The 15,731-nt window shown below is 36.8% G+C and overlaps 6 protein-coding genes across 6 annotated transcripts; 3 read left to right on the forward strand and 3 right to left on the reverse strand.

The window, feature by feature from the left end:
* Positions 1–144: 144 nt before the first annotated feature.
* Positions 145–2,550, reverse strand: I206_100675 (uncharacterized protein; the record flags this gene model as incomplete). Its single annotated transcript, XM_019152429.1, has 6 exons — positions 145–221; positions 312–538; positions 640–710; positions 799–1,090; positions 1,156–1,711; positions 1,842–2,550. 6 exons carry the CDS (start codon positions 2,548–2,550, stop codon positions 145–147), a joined length of 1,932 nt encoding a protein of 643 aa, XP_019014567.1.
* A 337-nt stretch (positions 2,551–2,887) lies between these two features.
* On the reverse strand, positions 2,888–5,282 carry I206_100676 (uncharacterized protein; the record flags this gene model as incomplete). Its single annotated transcript, XM_019152428.2, has 9 exons — positions 2,888–3,676; positions 3,729–4,031; positions 4,089–4,134; positions 4,191–4,273; positions 4,328–4,355; positions 4,410–4,604; positions 4,655–4,767; positions 4,856–5,214; positions 5,267–5,282. The coding sequence occupies 9 exons, from the start codon at positions 5,280–5,282 to the stop codon at positions 2,888–2,890; spliced, it is 1,932 nt and encodes a 643-aa protein (XP_019014566.2).
* A 491-nt stretch (positions 5,283–5,773) lies between these two features.
* I206_100677 (uncharacterized protein) lies at positions 5,774–8,842 on the forward strand (the record flags this gene model as incomplete). Its single annotated transcript, XM_019152427.1, has 6 exons — positions 5,774–6,256; positions 6,333–7,002; positions 7,069–7,172; positions 7,229–7,324; positions 7,380–7,734; positions 7,806–8,842. The coding sequence occupies 6 exons, from the start codon at positions 5,774–5,776 to the stop codon at positions 8,840–8,842; spliced, it is 2,745 nt and encodes a 914-aa protein (XP_019014565.1).
* A 541-nt stretch (positions 8,843–9,383) lies between these two features.
* Positions 9,384–10,954, forward strand: I206_100678 (uncharacterized protein; the record flags this gene model as incomplete). The annotated part of the gene is made up of 10 exons (XM_019152426.2): positions 9,384–9,401; positions 9,462–9,483; positions 9,553–9,606; positions 9,704–9,711; positions 9,792–9,875; positions 9,942–10,026; positions 10,097–10,208; positions 10,327–10,487; positions 10,559–10,569; positions 10,661–10,954. 10 exons carry the CDS (start codon positions 9,384–9,386, stop codon positions 10,952–10,954), a joined length of 849 nt encoding a protein of 282 aa, XP_019014564.2.
* Positions 10,955–11,133: 179 nt separating this feature from the next.
* I206_100679 (uncharacterized protein) lies at positions 11,134–12,984 on the reverse strand (the record flags this gene model as incomplete). Its single annotated transcript, XM_019152425.1, has 6 exons — positions 11,134–11,292; positions 11,354–11,500; positions 11,572–11,757; positions 11,867–12,379; positions 12,469–12,573; positions 12,634–12,984. The coding sequence occupies 6 exons, from the start codon at positions 12,982–12,984 to the stop codon at positions 11,134–11,136; spliced, it is 1,461 nt and encodes a 486-aa protein (XP_019014563.1).
* Positions 12,985–13,744: 760 nt separating this feature from the next.
* Positions 13,745–15,561, forward strand: I206_100680 (uncharacterized protein; the record flags this gene model as incomplete). Its single annotated transcript, XM_019152424.1, has 8 exons — positions 13,745–13,972; positions 14,050–14,118; positions 14,204–14,464; positions 14,531–14,542; positions 14,625–14,858; positions 14,949–15,128; positions 15,187–15,242; positions 15,345–15,561. 8 exons carry the CDS (start codon positions 13,745–13,747, stop codon positions 15,559–15,561), a joined length of 1,257 nt encoding a protein of 418 aa, XP_019014562.1.
* Positions 15,562–15,731: the final 170 nt, after the last annotated feature.

Here is a 15,731-nt window from a genome sequence, read left to right on the forward strand (position 1 = left end):
TTGCTAAATACATATACTTCAACGTATTTCTATAGAAGAATTTGTCAGATGATTATTTGAAACTTTTGCATGTGACGACCTCTAACCGAAATCAATAACAAAGAATGGGGTCCAATTCTAATTCAAAATACTTGTTCAACTCTTTTAATCTTTAAGAGTCATCGCTTCTCTATCATCAGCAGTTAATCTACCCCATTCAAGACATAATCTATATACGTAGACTATTTTTTTTTCAAAAAAAAAGAAAAGAATCAGTAATTAGATTTCTAACATAAATAGGTTGGAAATCCCAAAAAAAAAGAAAAACTCACTTTCCATATCAATTTTTCTACCAATTGTAAACATCCAATCTCTACCTGCTTTTGCAATTTTTCTTAATTCCGCATCACCATCTAATCTTTTTGTAGTTAATCCAGGTGCTTGATAAGTACCTCTTGTTGCATTTGAAGCATCTAACATTGCTTCAGAAGGTCCGGAAAAGAAAGCATGAACATTATAAAGTTCTTGATATAATTGTGAAATTGGAATATAATGTAACCTATAAAAAAGAAAAAGTTCAGAGGTCAGGCTTCAATAACATTGGATTATCCTTTAAATTTTTTCGATGAAGGAAATTTAAGGAGATTGAAAACAACTTACCATGGTTGTAACCATTCAGACATGAATTCTGTATATACAGTAGATTTTAAAACGGCACTTTCAGATTTTAACTAAATCCAATTAAAATAGATCATTAGCCACAGCTTTATCAAATTAACGCAGAATTGAACTTGGTGTTATAAATAAGACAACACTCACCAAAGCAAACAATCTTGCTGAATATCCCATACCATCTACATCAATTAAATATTTATGTCTCCAATTTTCACCTAAGGGTACAGCATCCGCAAATCTATGATCTTTTCTCATACCATCACATCCACCTGGATATTGTGTACATCCTACAGCTTTCGTAAAAGCTACATCCATCATATCTTCATTAAGTTGTCCAATTGGAACTTGAGCAGAAACGAAATTATTAGTTCCAGGTGGATCGGCGAAAACAACTGTTTTATTAACGTCGGATGTATCTGATGTCATTTTAATGAATCTATTTGTAATTTTTAGCATATTATTAAAAATTTCTATCTGAATTGAATAAAATTTCAAACTTACCGATGTCTTTGATATTGAGCTAAAAAACCAGGTGGACTTGAACCACCACCAGTAGTTGCACCTCTCCAAAATATATCATCTGATTTTTCTTCCCAAGGAGTTTCCATTTCATCTACATCTTTTATAACCATATTAACAGGATCCCATCCATATGTATATCTTTTAGTTGAAGAAAAATAATAATGTGAAGGAATTAAAATATCAGAATATCCAACACCTTTTGCAGGTGAAAACATTGGATATAATGCATGAATTGTTCTCCAATCAGAAAAGAAATGACCTTGATTATAATGTGCCCATGGATGATCACAAAAATCAAATTTATCATCTACATTTGAAGGGAATTTAAAATCTTCTGAAATTGTATCTGAAGTTATACCTGCATCTGCTAATCTTGAAATTGGTGCTTGACCTTCTTTTAAATGTGATCTTAATGAACCGAATAATCTTCTAGCTTGAGAAGAAGGTTCACATGTTCTTCTATATGCTTCCCATACATTTCCATCTCCTCTCCAATCTGGAATAAATTCACCTCCTAAAACGTGCTCAATACCCTCTGTAAATAATAAGAAATAAATTGTTAGCTCAATCAAATTGTAAGATCGATAAGTATAGATAACAAGGCGGTCTTGCCTGCAGGCCTTTTGACCTTGAGATTGATTTTAGAAAGAAGGATGTTAACTTACTTGTACTATCCGCTGTTAAATTACTAAATAAATTTTCTTCCCAAGGAACTAAAATTCTACCTTCTGCTTTTTCATTAATTGGAAAATCCATATTAGGTAATTTATCTTGAAATTTTTCTAACATTACTCTAAAACCTTTTGCTCTTGCACCAACTTCAGAATCATCAAAACCTTTTGAAACATCAATTGTTCTAGTTTGACCATTTTCAATTCTAACTAAATCAACTGAAGGTAAAAAACCAACTTGAATACATCTTCTTCTTAATTCTTCACCTGAAAATAACCAAAAAGGTTTTAAATCTTTATTTAATTGATCATATTCATCAATTATAATTGAATTATGTTTTTTTGCAAATTCAAACCATTCATCAAATCCTTTTGGTGGATTCATTTTATATCTTTTTTTATATTCTTCAATTGCTTCATTTAAAGTTTTTGATTGTTTTTTTAATTTAATTTCAAATTCTTCTTTTGCATCTAACATTAATTTTGGAATTGGATGATGTATTGAAGATTTAGGTTCTTTTGCTTTTTCTCTTAAAAATTTTGAACGTATTACAGAAGATGAAGCTGTTGTCCATCTTTGTGTATGTGCTAATAATTTATTTGATCCTGGAAATAAGAAATGTAATAAAAATAATAATGAAAATAATAACCCTGCAAGTGCTAAAACTCTATTACGAGACGCTATACCTTTCGGGACCGCCATCTTGTTGAGAGTTGTTCAAGAAATAATCAGTGATAGCAAGTTGAAGAAATGAAAAGCAATATCGATGATGGGAAATATAGACGAGTGATAAGCCAAACCTCGTTCACCAGGATTCTCATCTCGTCGCGATACTTCGACGCGTGGAAATTACCGCTTTCGGAAAAATCACTTTTAACCTCATTTCTCACGGTTGATACATCAAGAAACCACATACAACAGATGCGATATTTTACAACAAAACAAGTATACAGACGAAAGCATTTCAGCCCAAATGGCAGATATTGCAAAAACAATATTCAAAGCCCCGCTCCACGTAATGTATGCGCCTCGCAAAGAGCTAACCACTTACTCCCTCGAAAGCTTGCCTGTCTCTTGCCATCAATTTCCGTATCCTTGCCTTTTCGTCTGTTCCCAAGGAAAACCTTGATGGCTTTTTGTCCATACTAAAAGAGCGTTTGCTTTCGTTAAGTGATAGGATCCTATCATACTTGATTGATCGGGTTCTGTGTGAAGGCGACGAGAATTCTTTATCAATCTCTATCGAGACCGAGCGCTCTCGCTTGATCGCAATAGGTGAAGCTTCCGGTTGTAAGAAATCGCTTTCAGCATTCGAATAAACCACCTTTCTTCTTTTCTTTGGCGATTCCTCTTCCGTCGAATAGTCTTCTGCATGCTTGGTGCTACTTATCGGGCCAATATGACCATGAGACACACTGAGGCCAATCATATCAAGGAGTTCATCCGGTCTCAAAGCTGGTAAACCACTGAATCGGCTGAGTTGGTCTTTGGACATCGAAGATCTCCTGGAACTTTGGTGTGTAGCTTGAGTTTTCTCCGGCAGATTCGTCGCAGGTGAAGGTAAATCGCTCTGACACTTCAGCTTCATTCCTTCCAATCCATTCAAGAAGTCATTTCCGTATTTTTCCTCAAAATAAAAATCTCTTTCTCTTGTCATCACATCGTAAGTTGCGTCAGAAACAAATTCTCGCATGAAGGAAGGTAAAAGATAGTAGTCCATGCCCTTGAGAGCTGGCGTGACGGTATTAGGCGAGACGGCTTTAGGCTTGAATAGATTAACTAGGTTCTGCAATTCCGGCAAGGGTGAATGCCGTGCAAGGGGCACATTCTATTACACGGATCGTCAGCTGCTGATGATACATCTATATTGCTGAACGTACAATACTGTATGGCCAAGGACCCTCACCTAACGCGGCCTTCCCTAAATTGTCAAGAAACTTTTGATGTTCCATGGCCCAAGAGGCATCTTTGATTTCTACCATATTCACACTGACAATTCGCTTATCTAGATTATATACCGGTTGCCTGCTCCCTTTCTCAAACCTTCGACAGTTTCGGCACTTGTGAGACCGCTCGCAAGCGTGGAATCGGGTGATATTCGGATCTGTCGTTGTGCACAGCAAGAGGTGCGGATTTGCTTCGATAGCAGTATATATCGAGCGCTTATACCTGTCCACGTGTATCTGGTAATAGGCAGGAGAAGGTGAGCTGTGATCCGATCTCCCAATCATTCAGCTCACAGGTTGGTCAAAATACCGAGCCACCGTTTCAATGACATACTCCCATCTAGATTGAACGGACATTAGCTGCTGCATGCAGGTAAGGGTGACGGAGTAGCTCACCCGAAACACCATGTATCCAGGAAGAACACCGTGTCATTTGGGAACAAACTCATCTGTTCGACTAGATCTTGCAGGATAGGTTCCTGGTGGAACAATTTAGCTGCCTGATTCACTTCACAGGTTGAATAACAGCTTACTCGATCAGGCATATCTCCTGTGCCAAGGCTATACATAGGATCAGCTGAGACTACGTACCCCAGAGATTTGACGAGAGCTCACATCGCTCCAGTATCAAGGTATATTCTATCAAGTATTCTTCTACTACTGCTTATACCGGTCGAGCCTGAATAAGTAGACGAAGGTGCCAAGTAAGGCTGCAGAGAAGGTTCCCTCCGCAAAGATTGCATAAACAGCTTGTCTGATCTGATATCGCCGGTATGTAGGATAGCTCTGGTGGGTGAAGTTACCAAAAACCTATCAAGTGTTTCGTAAGCGTGATAACATAGCGTATCAGAAGGACATACATCGTTGAGCCAGGACAATGATTTGCATCTAGCAAGGTAATCTTGACTTTCTGCGGTTTACCATCCTGGTAGCCTATCTCGTAATCTTTCGGGAACCCATATGGTACTGCTTCCTATCATATGATGTCAGTAAACAAAGGGTGCTCGTAGAGAAGGCTTGAAGTCAAAATAAGATCGAGACAGCTAAGGAAACAAACGTACGATGCGATCCACTAATCTCTCGTCATTGCCCTTTCGTTCTAATCTGCTCCGTAGACCAGGATACTTAAGTCTCTTAATCTCTTTAGTTCCCTCTTCCAAATGGCCCTTATCTACTTCAGCTTCAAGAGCTAATAACATCCGCTTCGTATCAGGAGAACAAATGATTTTACCCGTAAAGGAATCACTCAAACCAAGCAAATGGTCAGAATGAACGTGTGTGAGTAGGAATAACTGAGCATTTGGTGCAGGTGTGAGCGGCAGAGGATGGGTAGGACATGATGGTGGAGAAGGAAGAAGAGTTGATTTGGAAGGGAGAAAACAATCTACTCGAATTGTTGGGAATTCTAGTAGATGGCCATCTGCCATTGAAGTGTCAGCTGAGCTTGAACACTAGTATCGACAGCTGCTTACTGTATATACCGGCCATGTTTAGTCATCCACAAAGTCAAGTTATAGTGACAATATAATCGGGTGCACAACAAGAAGATAGACGGTGGCAATGTAATGTTTTCGATTGACTGGACCAACAGAGTGGAGGTTCATAATAAATGGTTGACTGGACTTTAATTTCATCTCGTGTATATACGTAATCAAGCACACCACGTGGCATTAGGATTAAGGGGAATCAATCCCTTGGCGTATGGAGGGAGTCCAGGTCTGACGAGTTTAAGAATACGCGACGTCACTTATCTTTTTAACTTTCTTAACGGTGACCGCATCACTTGTTTCGCAACCTTATACGATTCACCTTGTCCTTGTTCAATACCATCATCACTCACAAAGCTGCATAGCTTTTCTATATCTCACAGCTTTACATCTCATTCCTGCCCTTTCACTTAACAACATTCTGTGAACCCTTGCTCTGCGGTACAGTTGCACCACATATTTGCCTCAGATCCCCAAGCTTAAACCCCATCGATGCCGAGCATCTTATCAAGGTTCAAACGATCTCCTTCAACTTCTTCAACTACTTCTGAATCCGATCTTTTCGCCGAAGCTCTTGAACGGGATAGAAAAAATCGAAGAGTATCAAGTGTATCTTCAACATCTTATACTCTTCCAGAAGGAGAAGAAGACCTTTCATATAACGATTCTCCTAGACCAGGTAAAGGAGGTTCTTTATTCGTTGAAAATTTCGATAATAGTAGTTCAATTGGAGGATCACCAATTAAAAGACAAATTACACCTTCTCCAAGAAATAAACCTGTTCCTTTGAGTTTACCTATTCCCAATTCTGAAAGCAAGAGCAATCAACCTTTAGGAACACCGAAATTAGTCTTGACTGAAGAAGGTTCAAATTCACCTCGAAGTTTCAGTAGTTCCCCTGTTGTCACCAGTCCAATCTCTCGTAATAAGGCTAATAGACCAAATTTGCGACTAGGTTCATCCAATACTTCTCAAGTGAGTATATATCCCTAACAAATCACTTAATTGGATCCTCCTCACTTCCTTTGCTGATGCCTCCTTTATCTTACAGGGGATATCTGAAGACGAATTAGAAACTCCAACAGCATACGATCACTCGTTCAATTCACCTATATCTAGAATGTCATTACCCGTCACTACTGACTCACCGAATAGAGATAGATCAGGCTCAATCATTTCATCAACAGGAGGAGGTAGATCAAGGAGAGGATCTATATTATCTAGACATACAAATAAAGATATGATATCTCCACCTCTTTCACCAAATGCATTACAACCTATAGATTCAAGGCAAACTTCAGGTAGTAAAAAATCATCTAGAAAGAAGAAAAGATCAAAGAGTATAAATTCAACTTCTGGTCAAAGTGGTATAGCCGCTGCATTAGCTAAGGGTGGATTACATCTACCAGGTACAGGTCAAGGACAAGTCACACCTGAAGATATAATCAATTCACTAAAAAACAAGAAAAGATCACTTCAAAAGAGAAGTCCATTCTTAACTTCATCAAAAGATAATCATGATGATTATTCTTTGAACGGAGAAGAATATGATGGAGAAGATGGTGCTGGATTTGATGATGATTTCGATGATGATGATGATTCCGATAGTGATTTGGATGATGATCTACCTGTTACTGGCTTTGCTGTTGCGAGTAATAGAAGGAACGCGGATTTCCACGCTCTTTTCCCTTCCATCGATGACGGTGATTACCTAATAGAAGGTGAGCAAATCCACACTGGTTCTGCAGACCTGTTCTAAATGTCAAGAACGCTAAAACAGATCGCAGATTACGGTTGTGCGCTGTCAAAGGATATATTGTTACAAGGAAGACTATATGTCTCGGAAAATCATTTATGCTTTCATGCTAATATCCTGGGTTGGGTAACGGATGTGAGTGTATATTGAAATTACGTGTGTGAGAATGGGATAGCTGATGTGCCGCACAGGTCGTGGTCGCTTTTGCAGATATCAAGACTATAGAGAAGAAAATGACTGCTTTGGTCATTCCTAATGCTATTCAAGTGTCTACAGGCAACGCTAAAGTAAGTTTCAACAGCCCGCACTTGCATTTGCTAAAAGCTAATATATGACCTATAGTACACATTCGCTTCATTGATAGCAAGAGATTCGACTTATGACGTTATGATGAATATTTGGAGATTATGCAATCCTAACGCCGTCATGTCAAGTATATCTTTGGGCGGTACCAACATTTTAGGCTCAAGACCTGGATCGGTGGCAGGAGACGAAGTAGAGGCTCCGGTATCTGGAGGCGCAGCAAGAGGAAGTAAGGGACACGCCCCAACACAATGTGCCTGTGGAAAGGAGGCAAGACATTACAACGAGACTGCTTTGGATACCACATTCCATTCTACACCTGAGAAGATATATGAGTTGATGTTCAACAGCGGATGGTTCAAGAATTTCTTGAGCGAAAATCAGAAGTTGAGAGGTGAGTACACATGCCTTGCCATCGAGCAATGCCGGAATATGCCTCAGAATGAAAGCTGATCTTGGTACCAGACATTGAGTGCTCTGAATGGAGACCTATCTCGCCGGAGAACCCTCTCTTGACTCGTTCATCATCATACATCAAACCTCTAAACGGATCTATTGGTCCCAAACAAACCAAATGCCATATAGTAGACGAACACGACCACTTGAATTATGACGATTACATTTCCCTTATCACAACCACCAGAACCCCTGATGTCCCTTCTGGGGGAGTCTTCAGTGTAAAGACTCGAACGTGTCTTATGTGGGCTGGGAAAAACTCTACAAAAGTGATTGTGACTACTACAGTTGAATGGACTGGTAAAAGTTGGGTTAAAGGTATTATTGAAAAATCAGCTATAGAAGGTCAAAAGCAATATCATGATGATCTTGAACAAGGTATGAGACAATATATAAAAGAAAATCCAGGAGAATTTGCTGGAATAGGAGGAGGATCAGATGATGATGAAATAGAATTAAATCAAATTGAAAATGAAAAATTAGAAGAAAAAGAAAATAAATCTGAAGCACAAGTTTATGCAGATCAAACTCGTAAAAAACGTCAAGAAGAAGATATGGGATTATTACAATATAGTTTTGATACACTAATTTCAGGTTTAAAATCTATTTTTAGTGGAATTAAAGGAATCTTTGAAAGTTTAAATGATTTATTAATTGATACTCCATTCAAAATTCAAAATTTAATGGGAATTATAATTATTCTATTGATTATCAGTAATATCTATACTTTTTTGAATATTGATAAATCAGCAAAAAAAGAAAGAAGATATAAAAAATTAGGATCTGAATCTGGATCTGGATCTGGATTCAAATCTGGAAAAGTAATGAAAAATGATGATTTTGATAGTGATTTTTTTGAAAAAGCTATTAAAAGGATATTATATGAACAACAATCTATCAATTCAGATCCAATAGAAGAAATTAAGAATTTATTGAATAATTTAGATAATATTGAAAGTAGAGTAGGGAAATTAAGAGATAGTATTGTTAAGATTAAAGCTGATGTAGGAGGTAACAATAACAAGAAGTTGGATAATCTTGATTAATCGGATTATAAGCAAAATTTACAATCCTTATACATGAAGAGGGATGTTTTAAACCTCCTATCGTTGAGACATCAATTGTGTGTATTATGAATAGTTTTTAACGATTTGTAATAGGATAAACTTGGTGTTGGTCTAGTAATAAATTATATACGAGAAATCATGAAATGATGTAAAATTGATGAACATATGATTGAAATTTTTTATCTCGTTATTGTTCTTCTTCATGTTGTTGTTGAAATTGCTGCTCATGCTCAACAATGAATGAACGGTATAAGTTATGATATCGGTACGATGAAGCCGAAATCGCTTTTTAAGGAACAAGCTTTATAAACCGGTTTGATCGGCTAAAATGCGTCATTAATCAAATCGATCTAATGTTTACTCGAATACTTCGTATACTTTAACGTTGTTGAATATTGACTTTTGCCATTGCTGCTCTCAAATCTTTTAGATCTCTCGTTTGTGTATATAATTTAGACTTATCATTTGTGTATATAGGATTGAAGTTAGATAGTACGATCGAGGAACGTTCTTAATTACAATGATTACTTTGACTATAGTGAGTATTTTCATTTAGAAAACAAGCTAATTAAAATATACTGATTATTGAAATGAATAGGTACGACATGGTGAATCAACCGGTAAGTTGGAGGAGTATTACTATCTATACAATTCTCTAGCTATAGCTAAGTAAAATGTAATTGTGTTAGATAATTTAAAAGCACTTTGGGCAGGTTGGGCAGATGCTCCATTATCAGTTCATGGTAGGTCGTTTCACATTGGAATAAAGCCTTTTCTGGCATCTTCGCTAGCTATAAGAATTGAGGATGGTGACTGATTTGTGGTATGATTCGAAATTAGGTATGAACGTGAGTAATTATCGAAGCATGTCAATATAGAATTTCGAATATCACTAATCTGAAGCGGACTTTATCACGATTGAAATTAGCAAGCCAAAGCTTTAGGAGAATCTTTCAAAACTACTAAAATTCATCATATTTTCGCTTCAGATTTATTAAGAGCTAATTGGACTGTAAATTGAAAATTTGTTCTTATCACTAAAACAGATTGACTTACTAATGGATTACGAAAACTGCAGGCTCAACAAATACATCGTAATCAACCTGAACCGAGATGTCAATTGATTTCTTCAAATTTACTAAGAGAACAAAATTTTGGTGATGGTGAGTTAAAGTAGCAATCAACGAAGAAAATAAAATAAAAAGGTTAAACTCAAGAAACGAATTTTTTTAGCCGAACGTAAACCTTTTGGTGAAAAAGGTGGATGGCAAAGAAAATCAGGAAGATTATTCAAATTTGAAAATGGAGAAAGTTTAAATGATGTTAGAGATAGAGCAAATGAAGCGTTAGTTTTTTTTTTTTTTCCATTTATATCATGAATATCTTATTAAGATTTTGAATACTTAATAATGGTTTCTTCATATTGGAAGATTGATTTAATGCCATCTTTTTGCTATTAATAGTATTCATCGGTTTATTGAACCTATTTTATCGGAATGTCATGGATCGCCTGCACAAAATAGACATGTAGTTGTTGTTGCTCATGGTATATTTAATGCAGAATTTTTAGGAGCTTTATTAGCTAGGAGAAGGGATCATAAACCTTTAGAGTGGGGATATAAGGGTATGTTATTGATGCCTCATTCGTGTTTTTTTCGTTGAGATCACGCTGATATTTGTTTAATTGACATACAGGAATGACAAATGTAAGTACGATTACATTTCATGTCTTAAGATAAATTGGCACTTCCGGAACTTATAGCTTATGTTGATAAACTTTTTTTTTATCCGCCTTAGACTGGATGGACAAGAGCAGAAATAGGATATATTGATGAATTTTCAAGAACACCTACTCCAGCAAATATAATTACAAATCCATCAGGTCCAATTTCACCTTCTTCTTCACCTGCTTCACCTCCACCATTAGAAGAAGATGATGATTTATTACCTGGTTTAACAATGAGAATATTATGTACAGACGTTACCAAACATCTTGAAGGTGTTCATCGTCAAAAAGGTGGAATTGGTTCAACAGGTTTCGACGAAAAACAAGGTGATATTAGGAAATTCTTTGGTGGTGGGGGATCATAATTTGTACCTTGTCCAACTTCGTCATAGAAGCACAGACGATGTGGGAACGCAAAACTCATCTATGAGGGACTTGGGACTTATAATGCATTGCGCTTCATGTGGATTGTAGGGTGTTGAGCAGAGATGAATATTCGCAATACAGATACAACAAATGAAAGACCATTTTCATAGCAACTCATCTAATAATCTATATCTTCTTCACCTTGCAACAGTGCTTCTAGCCTTCTTTCTTGTAAATCCCGCTTCATCATAAGAATGACTTCTTCTAATCCATCGCCATCTAGGATATTCTGTAAACCAGTAATAGTGAATCCAAACCGATGATCAGTTAATCGATCCTACCAATCCAATTGAAAATTAGTTTTGCGTCCCAAAATTTTATATAATTATAGAACTCACCTGATTGAAATTGTATGTTCTTATCTTATCACTTCTATCTGCACCTTTTACTTGATCTCTTCTGCTTGCACGACGAGCTTCAACTTCTTCATTATGCTTTTTTTCACTTAATCTAGCTCTAAGTATATCCCAAGCCCATGCTCGATTCTACCAAAAAAGAATTCAAAAATATTAGCTTAATTTCGATACCTTTGTAAGCAAATCAAATCGGCCTTTACCTGATGTTGTGATCTTGAATCTTGCATTGATACTGTTATTCCAGTTGGAATATGAGTAAGACGAACAGCAGATTCAGTTCTATTTACATGTTGTCCACCTGCTCCTCTTGCTCTCATTACATCAATTTTAACATCTTTTGGATCAACTAATGGAGATTCTTCTGTATCTGGATAAATGGGTAAAACCTAATTTCATAAGAAGATCACCAAATTAAATTGAAATCGAAATCATATCAAAAATCAACAATCAACAATTTTTACAAATCAATGTAAAAATGAATACTAATAAACTCACAACAACAGCTACAGTTGAAGTATGAATTCTACCCATAGTTTCATTAATTGGAATTCTTTGAATTCTATGTACACCTTTTTCCCATTGCATTAAACCAAAAATTTCTTCTCCTTCTTGTTGTTGTTGTTCTTTTTCTATTCCATAAGAAGAAGATGAAGAAGATGAAGAAGGTGAAAATTTTAAAGTTAATTCTCTAATTCCACCACCACCTTTTCCACCTGTACCTTCAACTTTACTAATTTCTTCAATTTTCCAACCTTTTAATTCTGCAAATCTAATATACATTCTTGAAATTTCTTCAGTACATAATGCAGATTCTAATCCACCTACACCTGAATTTAAAGAAATCATACAAGGTAAAAAAGATGTATTTGAAATTGGTAATAACATTTTAGGTAATTCTTCATTTAATAATAAATCTATTTCTTCACATAAAGAATTATTTTCTGAAATGAACATTTCTCTTAAAGTTGGATCAGGATCTGATAATTCAGGTTGAAGATCTATTATAAGCTAAAAACAACGTTTTATAAGATCAGAGTACGATCTGACGGCGACTAGATTTTACCCTTGAGAAGTTACTTTGGCATCAGCCTACTCACTTTTCGCATATCAACGTACTTATCCCAAACCTGAGCCAGTGGACCTAATTCTCGTTGTAACTTAGCTCGAGCAATTTGACTTTGAACATCGGTGGCATCGATATCCTAGATATAAAAAATGACGTTGTCAATCTCAATCAATAGAAATTGTCACTTCTAACATACCTGCTGTATCGTTGTCTTATACATATCCACTCTTGCTCTAGCACTTTCAATCAACTTTGCTTGCCTCTTCTCATTTTCGGTACACCATTGCACTTCAGATTCTTCAGCTTTTTGAGTTTGTAATGCTGCACTTGCATATCTCCTCTTTTGTCCATAATTCGTGGTGCGGGTGTAGCCAAATGTAAGAGACCGGACACTGGTGAGGCTTCTACTTTGTGGTGAAATAGTAGATATCGATGGTGTAAATTGAGCGCATCCGCAAAGACATGAGCTAATTGGGCAGAAAGTGGATCGTAGTGGCGTATTGACGGCTTGCCGCAATATACGAGCCGCTTTCGAAGAATTTGGCATGATCATTTCTTTTGCGTTGAACTCGTATCACGACTAGGCTTTTGTGCCATGCAAGGAAATGTTCAAATAACAAGTAACTTTCGGGCAATTCTTGACTTTTCGCGGAAATCTCGACAGCATTCATTCGAAATCTCTTGTCACGTGATCTAAGCTCGAGCTTTCCATTCAAGAGTGGGGAAAAGGTGGGGAACTCTTTTGACGAGGGTAAGGTGCAGCTAGATAATGATGCCTGCTCCTCTATCATTGATCTACTCTACCGATTTTGCTCAATTATCGAGACCCTAGCTTCATTCGACAACAAATACCGCTAGTCGTCAAATTAAGCAAGTACGACTGTCATGTATGAGATAATTTGATGGTACCTTTGATCAATTTGAATGATATCATTTCCCATCAACAAATACAAATCGTACTTCACACACGAAACATCTTCGTGTCAACAATTACTGCCCTTAAGAATGGCAGCTGACCTTGGAGGCAGCTAAGATATCGTGACACGACCTTATGATGCTGTATGTATGGATAAAAAACCCTTGAACGTGTTCCATACTCACACTCCGAGGAACAAGGGATATTCATAAATTCTGACGACAGTGACGTCGGAATGACCTTTCCTGACGTCTACAATGGATTTCATCTTCTCACAAAACTTAGGGTTGCGCTATATAATAAATCGTACTGCTCATATCGAATTCTCAGCCCGAAATCCCTTCACCAACCATAGATATAACAGGATCGCTTGTAGACTGCTTAAAACACCATGATCAAGACTCTATCGTTATTCTCACTTCTCCTGGCCGTCAGTGTCCTCGCTCGACCACCAAATGCAACAGTCTACTTTAACGGACTTGAAGCTTCTTTGATTGATAATGGATTATCAGGTTTATGGAATGCTATAGCCGTTGCCAATTCCACAGAAACAGGTCCTGATTTGATTAACAAGTTGTATTCTGACAATAAGTTTACAATTTACGCTCCAAATAATGCGGTGAGTAGTGTAGAATCCCTTTTGACAGGTACCAAGTCATTCAGATAGGCTAATACACAAAAGTATTCGCTGGTTAGGCATGGCAAGGTAGTGGCTTGAGTCAACCTCCCGCAAATGGTGACCTGGCATCATTACTCTCTTACCACGTTAGTCGGTATATTTTTATTTAGACAGGCTGTTTACTTTGCAAACCTCAATGGAAATCATCTAGCTGATATAGCTTCGCATCAGATCGTTCAAGCAACTCTTAATTCCTCGACTGATATCGCTCCAATCAGACATCACACAATAGCATTTACTGAACTTCGATCTCCAACTGTTGATCTTCCAGGAGATCAAACTCAAGTAATAGTTCTTGAGACTGCTGTCAACGCTACAACAGGACAAGAGGTCAATGATGGAAGTGTACTGATCAGAGGAGATAATTGGAATGCGACTAGTTCAGGTGATCAATTCACTTATGAAAATCTATTCATCCAACCTATGGATAAAGTTAGTCACAATTATCATTCACTTCTGAAGATGATAAGCTAATTGATGGATTTACTCTTGATACAGATTCTGACAGTCGTAAGTTCAGATATTACTACATAATGTCAAATTCAATTTATTGAGATTTAGTTAATCAACCAACTGTGTTTCCTTCTTACAGCCCTCACCCTTTCTCAAAACTTTGTCTCAATCCGGTTTAGCAATTACCGCCAACTTAGGTGCAACATCAGCAATCTCAGCAATATCATCTTCCGGATTAAACAATACATTATCACAAAATTGTCACGGTTGTACCTTTTTCATTCCTGTAAATAAAGCTTTTGAAAGCGCTGCTCAATCTACCAATATTACAAGTTTGGACGATTCAAGCAGAAGTAATGTCATACTCAATCATGTGAGCTAAACATAATCTTTGAAGGGATGTTTCATCTTACGCCATCTTGATGAAGATATAGAATTGTAGCTAATGTTATGATCAATGAAGGTACTTAATGGTTCAGTAGTATATTCTCCAGACCTTAATTCAGGAAACGCGTATATAACTTCAGCAGGAATGCCATTAATTTTCCTTATAGATGAACAAGGAAAAAAATTTATTTCAGTTGGTCAATATCGTGCATCAATCGTTAGAAGTGATATACCAATTTCAAATGGTGTTGTACATGTAAGTCAACTGTTTGTTCAGAATATCCAATACAGCTGATACGGGATGAATCGTACAGTTGATCGATACACTCATGGTAGTTCCTCAAAATAATCATCAAAGAGCTGATGATGCGTGAGTCAAACTTCTACAGGACATGTATGAATGAGCTTTCAACTAGCGGTTCACAAAAATTTTGCTTCTCCATCATACTGATACTAATCTTCTGTCTTGCAGTGCTAGCTCAGCAGCTTCAGCTGCTGTTTCACGAACAACTACCACAAACGTAATTGGAGTAGGAGGTACATCTCCAACAACAACCAGTACAGCAACAACTTCATCTGCTACTGGATCACGAACTCAAAGTTCAGCTTTCTCAAATAAGCAAATCGATTTAGGAAGTACTATTAAGGTTTCTATCATTTCTGTGATATTGGGTGGATTATGGGTTTAGAGGAAAAGTTATCTACAAATAAAATTTCATATATCTTGCTTTGATTTTGCTTTCAAGGAATACACGGGTTCTTCGATGACGATGATGGTGATAACGATAATGATGATATTCATATATTCATTATTTTTCCATGACGATCATACATGATTTTACATGATCCTACATGGTCA

This window comes from Kwoniella pini, chromosome 1, assembly GCF_000512605.2.
Source record: "Kwoniella pini CBS 10737 chromosome 1, complete sequence".
Lineage (NCBI taxonomy): Eukaryota > Fungi > Basidiomycota > Tremellomycetes > Tremellales > Cryptococcaceae > Kwoniella > Kwoniella pini.